The following is an 11,254-nucleotide window of genomic DNA, read 5'->3' on the forward strand; positions in this document are numbered from 1 at the left end:
CCTGTGCTACTCCTTTTCTGGGTGAATGCAGCCCTCCAGTGTTCTCTGAATGCAAGAGCTCCAGGCCCCCTAAGGTTCAAAGAGAGGGCCCTTTGTGACATTATATGGGTTATGCTAAGAAGTGGATAGAAGACAAAGTAGAGATCCAGTTAAAAGTCACATAAAGAACAAGCTTTATTTGTTGTGTGCGGGGAGGAAGTCATTGATTTAACATTGCTTATATTTCAGTATTTACATCTTAGTAAATCCCCCTTTTCCAATTCAAGCAGCCTGAGCACATGCATACCCTCCAATACCTGATTCACTGGCAACGTTCTCAGAATTTTATTCAGAGTTTTAGCATTTTTAACAAGTCATACGTACATGGAAGAAAGGAGGCCAGACATTTTCGGCCATCAGAGAGGAAATAAAGCCAATTTGGACCCTGAGCAGAAACTTACTAAAGTGTTCCCATATAATACAGAACTATTTTTGGGAAGGAGGGGGGGGGGGATGGCAGCACCAGAACTTCTTAAATACTGTGTACTCTGTCACCATCACACTTATACCTCAATTGTTTTTGTTCTGCTACCAAAGACATCATGAGAAGTGTTGGAAATCCCCATTTGAGGTCAGTGAGTGAAGTACTTTTATTGGCAGCAACTGCATCCATAACCCTTAAGGTTAGGGAGCCTTTGAGCTATGGAAAACTGTGGCCAGAGACAGACTAAAATGAAGGACAGGAGTTTGAAGACCACTTGTGCCTTTGAAGGACCATTTTAAAAATGCAAAACCTGCTTAAACAGCCAGGAAAATGAAAATTCATGAGGAGGCTTCCTTCAAATCATTTTTCAACTGCCAACTAAAAGGCCAAAATCCAGATATGGATTAAATTTAACTCACCCATCCCTCCATCTATATACATGCCATAGTCCAGAAATGATCCTACAGGTCTTCTATTGGTCCCACTGTGGAAACCAACGAGTCCTATAACGTGATGTGCATCTGATGGGGGGTCACTTTGGGAACACAGCATGGGGAGGAGGTTTTGACTTGAACTGAGACTCCCCAAGCACCATATTTATAAAAGGGGAGACTGACTTCTCACTACTTTTCCAGCCCTAGAATAATGTGCACAATTGATCAGATTTAAGAAAACGGAACCTCACAAGGTAGATAGCCTGTTGCCAAGGGCAGCGGAAACCAGTTTTAAGAAGTTCTGAATTCTCATAAATTGGCTGAGTCATCGTCTCTAACGCCATGTTCCATTTTCAAAAGCAGAAGTGTAAAATGTACCCAGTTTGATAGGAAAACAAAACGCAAAATAGGTCCTGATTATAGTAGCCCTGAACTGTGATAGAAACATGGTTTGGAAAATTACTCTTCCTAATCTCTCAATAGTAAATTGTTCAACAAAAACTATTTCAGCGGTGAAAATCCTGTGGGTAGCAGAAGAAAGTTTCGCTGAGACTCCAGAAACTGAACGCTCTCCCGCACTGAAAATAAAATCACAGAGAGGTTTTTTAAAAAAGCAGCAAAGAGCTAAAAGCAGCAAAGAGCTTAAAGCAACGTCAGGATTTCTTTCTAAAGCAAGGACAAGAGACAGAATCCTCTTGCTTACCGGCTGCTACAATCCGGGGATCCTCGTGGGCACGGTGCCTTCCTGATGCCCGGCTGTCCGCGCTCTCATTCCACCAAAGCACATGAACTACGAAGTCAGAGAAGTGCAGTTAAATAAGGAAACTTCATTAATTAGCCAACAAATCTTTGTTTGGACACCCGTTCCTCAGGGAAAAGCATCATTCACAAAGTGCTTGTTGAACAGGCTGCTGTTCCATTCAGCGTTCCCAAGGCAGTGCATAGCAGAGCTTAACACACAAATATATAAACTTCCTAACAAAATGATTGACTCGCTTACGTTTCTTAAGGAGTGAATGCAACAATGGCAGGATATACAGATAACGTCGTAATGTTTAAAGGTTACAAAATAATACATAGGTATGTCCATTGTCAACCACATGACTTGAGAGAAATTAGCATCTGAAGAACTGTTTTTTTAACTCCCCTTTTCACTACCTGAAGGATTCCCAAAGCAGCTTACAAACACCTTTCCCTTGCCTCTGAGATCTGTGCTAGCATATTTATTCAGCAGTGAAGGGCAAGCACTCTGCTGATGCTCAGAAACTCTCTTTTCTCTGTTTCAGAGGGAAGCCTTGTGCCTAAAAAACAAAACTTTGCATAACTATAATCCTCCCCATAATAGAGCATACACAGCGGGATTTTCTTAGTGGTGCAGTTTAACTGTTAGGTATATGCTTTGGGCTGATCCTGCGTTGAGCAGGGGGTTGGACTAGATGGCCTTTGTGGCCCCTTCCAACTCTATGATTCTGTGAATGTTCATGGCATGAAACACATTGCGGTCCAAACAAGGGAGCTCCCCCTATCTTTCACCAATGTGGGATGCCACATCAAGAAGGAAATAATTACTAGTTTCACCTGAAAAGACCACCAATTATTTCTCTGTCAAGCAGCCCCCCCCTCTCCGCCCAGGGAGGAGATCACAGGCACCAGGTGCGTTTGGCAGTGAACATTATACCTCTGTTAAGGTGTCCGTATTCTGTGTGGAAGACTCCAATCAGCTTCGTGTAGCCTGACTTTAGATGAGTGCTGATTGCTGCTTTGAAGGATTGCCCCCACACGGCTGGCCCACCAGGCTTCATCTGGAAAGTAACCAATTCGTAGACACCTAGACAGTGGCAGGAAGAAAACATTAGACATCTCGGGTTCAGGATGAATAACAGACCTTCAACAGAACGTTACTGGCTCCGTATATTTTGCAACCAGGCGCACAACATGTGGAAAGCACAGGATTCGGTTGTAATTCACTGCTGTGAATTTCAGCCTTCAATTGCTTGGAAACAAAACTTCAAGTTTCTAGTCCTTGTGGCTCCAAAGGCAGCACAAACACTGTGTGGGCAATTTTGCCTAAGGCTAAAGGTGCTCAGTAGCACTGGTCAAGGCACTTCACAACCAGTATAATTAAACAAATTAAGAAGCTAATTTTCTTAATCTACACAGGTTTCACAATTTGGAACCACACTGTGTGTGTGTGTGTGTGTGTGCATAGCACACAGAACTTCAGTGCAATTAGGGTTACTAATTGCAAGGTGGGGCCTGAAATTCTCCCAGAATTCCAGCTGGTCTCTAGGCTACAGAGATCAGTTCCTCTGGAGAAAAGGGCAGCCTTGGAGGGCAGACTCTGTGGCATCCACTGTGCTCTTGTCCCTCCTCAAACTCCCGTGTCTGTGGGTATCACCCCCTCAACTATTCAGGAATTGCACGGTCTGGAGCTGACAGCCCCAAATGTAATTAAACGAGACAACAGAATATAGAAACAAAGAGAAGTCTGCATGGACAATATCACAGCAGTAATTTCAAACTTTTGAGGAGCCCCCTTTACTCACTGACTTCTCTGCTAAGGAACGCTTGTATGTTTGGAATGGATCCTTGGCATAATGCCCAAGGAGTGTTTCACAATGGAAGATGAATGCTGGTGGACAACATTCATACCCCATTTTCTGATATTTTCATGGAGAAATCCCTGGAAAGCTTCTGAAGAGCTTTCACTTTTTTAAAAACCAAGTCCTTAGAGCTGCAAAGGCGGAATGGTTTGAGAACAATTGTATTGCCATGTAAAAAGCCTACCCTCCACAGCTAAGAATGTTGCCGCAGCCACAGGCCCAACTGAGGGTTGAAAATCAGTCCATTAAGTAGTGTCGACAGCTAAGTGCCACCAAGTAAAAGGAACTCACCATCTTTTGGAGGGCTGCCAAGTTCACACCAGGGGACCAGGTAAGCAATTTCGTTCTTTTGCTTAGTTAGCAAGGGGAGCATTTGGGACATGTATTTTTCCTGCCATTCTTGGTCCTTGGCTAATGCTGCCCGGACAGCAGCTCTCTGTGCAAAGCTATCTGGGAACACAGGAGAAGCATGGTGAATTACTTTAGGCAGATGACCAGTGTCCTTTGGACTCTTTTCAGATGTTTGCTTGTGATGTGATGTTTTGTAACTGATGTATGGTCAAGCTCGTGCAAATACTCCCTCCCTCCCACCTGCATACTGCATGCCTTAAAAATCCCATCAAATGCCCATTTGTCAAGAGTGTCCAAAGGCATTTGGGTGTTTTACTTCTTCCCTATAAGCCAGAATTAAATCAGATGGAGGGGGAGAAAGGGCCTCCATAGCAACTTCAGTGATGCTCTGTCCCCGTAGAAGGGCCAAGCAGAAGTCGAGACTGGTGACATGTAGGGTGCAGTTAGAAGTATAGCTACCAAACTAACATGTTTGCCTTTAAAATGTTATGCATTCAAAAGTGCTACAGAAAGTTTTTGAGGTGGGACCGGGGATAGAGGCTGAAATTGGCAGAGTTTGAACATCTGTGGCTTTATTTACATTGTTCTAAATTCAGGATTTTGTCCCATAAAAGCCAAACTGAGTCATGTCCAGCTCATATTAGTCATGAGCTAACACCTTGGGTTTAAAATACACGGCTGTCACTCGGAGCCTCAAACTTTACCTTGTCCAGACCCAAGCAAATCTTCCTTAAGTTATTTAATTTCAATAGGGAACCTTCAACATTAACTCTTCAACTTTTTAACTCCCTATATGCTGACTGCTGATATATTTATTTACTTATTAGACAGATTTTTATACTGCCCTTCCATATGGCTCAGGACGGTTTACATATAACATCACGGGCAGATACATGGAGCAGCCTAACATATAACATGGTCAAATACAACAACAATAACAAGTAATTTTGTAACAGCAAATATAATAGCAAGTAATTTTAGAATTCTGAAATAACAGCTGAAGAAGGAACTTACTTAGTGTGAACTACTATTAATAGTTCAGTACAGCTAAGTAGCTTCAGTACAGCTAAGCTTGGTAAGGGAAGAGTCCCCTTTACTCTTATTTATTGCTCATATGCATCGCCTTTCTTTACAATGCCTTTGTTTACAACGTGGCTTACATAACTCCTCTCTCCTCCATTTTATCCTCACAACCCTGCAAGGTAGGTGAAGCAGGATGTCTGAGTAGCCCAAGCAAGCTTCCGATGCAGAGTGGGGATTTGAACTTGGGTCCCCCAGATCCCAGTGTAGCATTTTAGCCGCTCTATCCCCCTAGCTCCCCATGCAACTGCAGCTTCATCTCTACCTCTCAGCAATCAACCGATCCCCAGCATTATCTCCGCCCTACTATTTGGTGGGCAAGGGCAGAGAGGTATCTTTTTCATATAATATTGTTTCAATCCTTATGCCTGGTCCAGTGGAAACTGGCCCCCACAGATCCACTTAATCATTAACTGCCCCAAAGAGGGTATGCCTTTATGCACACTCTATCTTATTACAGCTTATATGCAGCTCCTGGTGCCATTTCCCCAGCCCAAAATAGAACAACAACAGAAACATTGCCACTCCTGCTGGAAAAGCATGGCTCTTTGTGCTTGCCGAGAGCCCTCTGCGTGAGGCCCAGGCCTAATCGGAGGAAGCAAGTATAGAAACACGGGGGCTGATGGAGGAGTTATGCTCTGACATTTGGAAAAAAAGGGCATATTGTGTTGCTTTTGAAACCATGCCAATGGCAGCACAGGACGCCCAGTATATGCTATACAAACACAGACATTGTGCAGTTCTAGAATCAGTAAACTGGAACAAGATAGAGCAATTTCATTGATTCTGAAGGCCAGAAACCAGAACCTGAACCCCAGAGGCATTTTATTAGGTTACGGGGATTTAAAAACAAAAATTAATTAATAAAAACTGTGTTAAGAGGTGCTAGGGCTTAGAAATTTCAGAACATTGAAATCTCAATGCTCAGATTAATAACCTGCCTCTGAATTGATTTTGGCTGAAAATAAATGTCCCTATTAATCATTTCCCCTGGCTCTTTTCCCTTCTCCCCACCCCCACCTCCAACCTTCCTTAAAATCAGAGCAGAATGCAAGTCACTTGAGAGAAAGTCCCTCATGGCGGGTGAAGAGCAAAGCCTGGCTCAGCCACAGAGAAGGAGGCCCCTTCTCCCAGACCCCCCACATCTATAATGAGGAGGGTGTTGTAAGACTGCTAAGATAATACATCTGAAGCACTTCAGGAGCAGTGTATTATAAATAGCAAGTGTTACCATTTTTTCACAGGTATGTTAGGATTGGCAACTCGAGTCGGTATGCTTTCTACACCCACTGTGTTGTCTGTAGCTGCTGAACTTAAAAATGTACTCCAGATAGCATACGTGGCCCTTGAGATGTGACCCAACACCATGAGTGGCTGCCGTTCTGAAATTCAGCAGTGGGATACATGTTGAATGTAGCCCAAGGCAATGTGGCTTCAGGCCCCCATGCAAGAGTGGCCCTGCCTGGTCCAATCAACCACTACCTGTGTGTCTAGCCTACCTCACAGGGTTGTTGTGCCACCCTAAGCTCCTTAAAGGAAAGACAAGACATGTAAACAAAGACACAGTCACTCACATGATGAGAGACCAGACTCCAGAATGGAGAGGCCAAATGTTCTGAGCAGCTACGGCTTTTTTAAAACCCTCAAAGTTCCAAAAGGAACGACTCTAATCTTCTCAGAATACAAGGCATTGTGAAGTTGAGCTGTTCATACCATACTTCCAAATATGGAAAGTTTTATTCAGTCCCCCGAACTCTGAGGTCCAATAGCCAACCAACGGAGAGTGCGCAGTCCGAAGGTGAATGTTTCTGTCGGTCAGCTCCAGGAAGTCCTTCATCTTGTCTGGTTTAACAGTGTAGGTGCGCAACTCATAGAATGTCCCATCACCTTGCCTGGGCCCAGTAGCAAAGGACGATGAAGCCTGCAAGACAGAGACTGGGTGTGAGGGTTTACTTTAATCGGCAGCGGCATTATTTCATTTTATATTCATGTGCCATGTGAATTTACAGGCTCAGCAAACGGATCTGTTAAAATGAGAGGAATTATTTTGCAGGCAACAGGCCCTGGATGAGTTTCCTCTGCTGAAGTGAAAACTGCAATTGACACTGAAGGAGAAGACAATTTGCTATTGGTACTGAAGAAGAAGGTGCAACCGGGTACTGATAACTGGTATTATTTAATTCAATAAGGTTTTTCTAAAGCAACTAAGTAGAATTTTGTAAAACAACAGAACAAAATAAATATTGTTTTTATGAATGGTAATGAAGGTAAGACCTGACAGGAGATAAAACTAGGAATACCATAGTGGTGAACAAATAATATTAAAGATTGGGCCAAAATATATCTCGCAAACACAAATCAAGCAGAAGTTTTAATTGCGCATGGTTTTAATTGTTAGCCACCTCATGGTGATAAAAGTTGTGAGAGGCGGGATACAAATCCAAACATAAATAAATAAAAAATAAATAGAAGTACAATTAAATTGTTAAGAATGGGCCGGATCAAGATGGGTAACCATGTTAGTCTGTCTGTAGCAGTAGGAAAGAGCAAGGGCCCAGTTGCACCGTAAAAGATTTAACAAAATTCGTGGCAGGCTATGAGCTTCCGGGAGTCACTGCTCACTTCTTCAAGCAGCTTCCAAGGCAGAGTGGGGATTCAAACCCAGGACTCCTCAATACTAGTCTGAAATGCTAACCACATACTGCCTCCTTAATCGCTTTTGCTCACTCTTTCCCCAGATCTATTCACTGTCGGATGATACTTCTCAAGCGTTGGCGTGGCAGATGCATATGCATTGACTGCAACCCGAAAAGAGTAATTGCAGGCTGTGTGGTAAACAAGTGTATTTGGGGCTGCCTGAAGCTCCCAGAAGTCAGGCGTCTGCAAAATCCAGACCGTATATTATTTGACTGTTGCCAAAGCTGGGGAGCTTCGTAATTAAACAGAGCCACAGGGCAATGGGGAATTTATTTATTTATTGCCCTTTTCACGGGTGCCTGTTTTCCAGTGCAGACTGCAGGCAACACCTAGGCCCACCGGAATCACTTAACGCAATGCAGAGTCAGCAAACTACTTCCAGGCACATGCAAAAGAAAGATCAATGCACCACTTTTAGACCACCTGCCAAGAACACCTCTTAAAAGAATGGATGCTGCCGTCTATCTCAGCCTTATAATTTGCAAGGGTTCCAACTGTCTTTATTGCCCTCTTTTGTCTGTCCCAGGAGAAACACTCCTGGGAAGGTTGTAGAGGGGTTTTTGTTTTGGGTTTTTTTTTGGGGGGGGGGGGGAAGGTGCCTCTCAGCACTTGAAACTTTTATCTGACAACAGAAAAATGGTTACTTCGCTGGAATAACATGGGAAACCCTTCAGTTGTCCTGGATTCTTCTCCTTGGGATATTGCAAACATAACCTTTATTATTATTACTGGCTAGTAAACTAGTAAACTATTTAACGTAAACTTCCTCCCCACACACAAAAAATTCATTCCCAGATCAGAAAGTCAAGCAGACTTTGACCCTGACAAAGATGGCACCTTCTGTATTTCCTGATACATCTGAGGTATCCTGTTGCTGCAGACCAGTGGCCTATCATCTAGTCCAGCATCCTGTTTTCATACAGTGGTGACCCACTCTCCCTTGAGCACCAATGAACAGGGCGCAAAGGCCAAGGCTTTCCCCTGATCTAACTCTCCTAGCACTCGTGTTCAGAGGTATAGTGCCTCCGAAGGTGGAGGCTCCCTTCAGTCAACATGGCTAGCAGCCATGGATGGACCAATCCTTCATGGACCAATCCTTCTAAATGCTGGTGGCTGCTATTGCATTCTCTAACAGAGGACCCCCAAATTTATTCACTTGTTGAATGGATCCCACTAGATGTGCTAATTATGGTTTCCCAGGCAGAGGTTTCCTCCCGGCTTCCAGAAGAGGACATGCTATTTAAGCAGAACAGGAAAAACAGAAAAAGTGCAGAGTGATCTAGAAATTAATTGTCCTGCTGCTAGGACAGTTAGCTGGACATCCCATTCGGAAGTCCATTTAGAGGCTGTTATGTGGTGAGCATCAGCCGGAATGTGCGAAAAGAAAAGCATAACTGTGTTATAATGAACTGGGAAACCATTCTGGATTTCCACCTCACAGGGTGTCTGTTGTGGGGAGAGGAAAGGGAAGGCGACTGTAAGCTGCTTTGAGCCTCCTTCGGGTAGAGAAAAGCAGCATATAAGAACCTTCTTCATCTTCTTCTGCCACTGAACTTAGGAGCTTTCCTGCACCAATAAACCAGGATGGCTTAGTTTAGTGGCTGGACCACAAGTGAAAGACCTGGGTTCAAATCCCCTGTCATCCATGAACTTCATAGGAGGCTCTTGGGCCAGATATTATCTGTCAGCCCAACCAACATTGCAAGATTGTTGTGAAGCTAAACCCAGGAAGGAGAAACCATAAATTTTTAACCAGACTGCCTAATCCTCTCTTAGTGTCCAGGCGGACCTTTAAGACCAGCCAAGTTTCATTTGAGGGATGAGCTTTCATGTGCACACACATTTCCTCTGATACACATGGAGGCTTATATCTGGAATACAACTTGGTTGGTCTTAAAAGTGCCCCTGGACCCTAAAGTGTGTTTTTCACTTCCCAGGCTAGAGCAAGCAACCCTACTGCGGTGAGGCACAACAAGGAGGAGCAAATCCATGCCTGATATTTCGGGCAGATGACACGCCCATTGCCCCATTCATCTTGGAAGAGAGACCTGGCACTTTCCCCCTCCCTCTCCACCCCAATGTCTTCATAAGCACTCTTGCGCCACCCCCACCACCAATAGCCCCAGAGGACTCTGGCTCCTCTACATGGGAGGCATCTTTCCTCCACTTTCCTCAGTCAAGCCAGAGCAGAGCCAGAGTGTCAGCCGAAGTCCACGGGGCGATCTGGGGGCACCTCGGTGTAACCTGTCCCGCAGGTTTGTTGCGATCATAAAGTAGAAAGAAGACTGATGTAAACTGCGTTGAGTCCCTCTACTGAGGAGAAAGGTGATGCAATAGGGATCCCCTGGACTTATAGCTCATCTATCTCCAGGCGGCAGGGATCGATTTCCCCGCAGAGAAGGGCTGCTTTGGAGGGCGGACTCCCGGGCATCCGACTCCACCGAGGCCCCTCCCCGCCCCCTCCCCTCCCCTCCCCTCCCGCCTCCGCCCCTCCCGCGTCTCCAGGTGTTTCCCAACCCCAAACCTAAAGTATACATTAATCAGCGCAATCTTGCAGTGGAGAAGGCAAGGCTCCAAGTTCCTCCCGGGCCCGGAAGCCTTCCCAAGTAAACCCGCTGCAAAATCCGCTTCAGGGGCTTCCTTCCTTGTGGCTTCCAGCCAGCCCCTCCACCCCCCCCCCCCGAAAGGCTGCAGGCAGAGTTCTTCGGAGAGCTGGGCGGCAGGACGACCCTCCACAGGCGCCGCGAAGCTGTGCAAAGAGGGGGCTGCCCCCCACCCCGGACGCGAAGTCCGACGCCCCCTCCCCGCGGCCCCCCCTGGCGCGCGCCCCTCCCTCACCTGCAGACCAGCCCCTCGGCCCGCCGCGGCGAGTCCCGCGAGGAGAGCGCGACAGCCCAGCATGGCCCCCGGTCCCGGCGAAGCGGCGCCCGGCTTTGTGCGGCTCCCTCCCCTCCCCTCCCCTCCCCTCCCCTCGGCTGGCCCGCCCGCCCGCCGGCGCTAGGCTGGGCTGAGCATTGGACGGCCTCGACCGCGTGGCCGACGCCGCACTCGACGCTCCCGCCCGGGCAGCCGCCGCCGAAGTGCCGCTCGCGGAAGCGCGGGAGAAGGGCCGGCTGATAAGGGGCCGGGGGGGGGGGAGAAGTCCGCCCTGAGGGGGTGGGGGGAGGGTCCCCCAGGGCTTTTTATGTAAATGGAGGGTTTGTCTGCCCTGTGGCCCAGCCGTCGCCGCGAATTTCAGTTGGATGGTGCTCTGGCCAGTGTCCATTTTGATCGCCTCTAAGCACCGTGTTCTCTGTCAGCCTGGCCTCCTTTTACCCCTGCGACCAGCCCCAGCATAATTGCTCCCTCCATGGAGTTGGAGCCCAAGTAAGGGAGCCGGAGGTTTGTGGTTTTTGCCTTCCAGGGATGTAACCCAGTCATGCTCACCTGGTTATTGTACAAATGTCGCCAAGAAAATCCTATCATCAGGTGGTTTTAACGTAAATTAGACGGCATTATCTCGTGTTATGGGAAAACAAAGGGGAGTTAAATTCAGGTGGGTATCCCTATTGGTCTGAAGTGGCAGAACAAAGTTGGGAGTCCAATGTCACCTTGGAGACAGACCAAGTTTTATTCAGGGGGTGAAT

The 11,254-nt window shown here is 46.4% G+C and overlaps 1 protein-coding gene across 1 annotated transcript; it reads right to left on the minus strand.

The window, feature by feature from the left end:
- Positions 1 to 149: 149 nt before the first annotated feature.
- Positions 150 to 10,587, minus strand: LOC143841280 (protein NipSnap homolog 3A-like). Its single transcript, XM_077345388.1, has 6 exons — positions 10,467 to 10,587; positions 6,645 to 6,852; positions 3,792 to 3,950; positions 2,576 to 2,725; positions 1,601 to 1,687; positions 150 to 1,475 (listed from the first exon to the last, which is right to left on the minus strand). Exons 1-6 carry the CDS (start codon positions 10,527 to 10,529, stop codon positions 1,399 to 1,401), a joined length of 744 nt encoding a protein of 247 aa, XP_077201503.1. The 5' UTR covers positions 10,530 to 10,587; the 3' UTR covers positions 150 to 1,398.
- Positions 10,588 to 11,254: the final 667 nt, after the last annotated feature.

This window comes from Paroedura picta, chromosome 7, assembly GCF_049243985.1.
Source record: "Paroedura picta isolate Pp20150507F chromosome 7, Ppicta_v3.0, whole genome shotgun sequence".
NCBI classification, from domain to species: Eukaryota; Metazoa; Chordata; class Lepidosauria; order Squamata; family Gekkonidae; genus Paroedura; species Paroedura picta.

Excerpts from the sequence above, each read along its gene's own strand:
- LOC143841280 (XM_077345388.1), bottom strand. The coding sequence starts at position 10,529 with ATGCTGGGCTGTCGCGCTCTCCTCGCGGGACTCGCCGCGGCGGGCCGA. Across the intron at positions 2,726-3,791 it reads TGGCAGCCCTCCAAAAGATG|GTGTCTACGAATTGGTTACT; the intron begins GTGAGTTCCTTT and ends GCCACTGTCTAG. Across the intron at positions 1,476-1,600 it reads TCCCCGGATTGTAGCAGCCG|TGCGGGAGAGCGTTCAGTTT; the intron begins GTAAGCAAGAGG and ends TTTTATTTTCAG.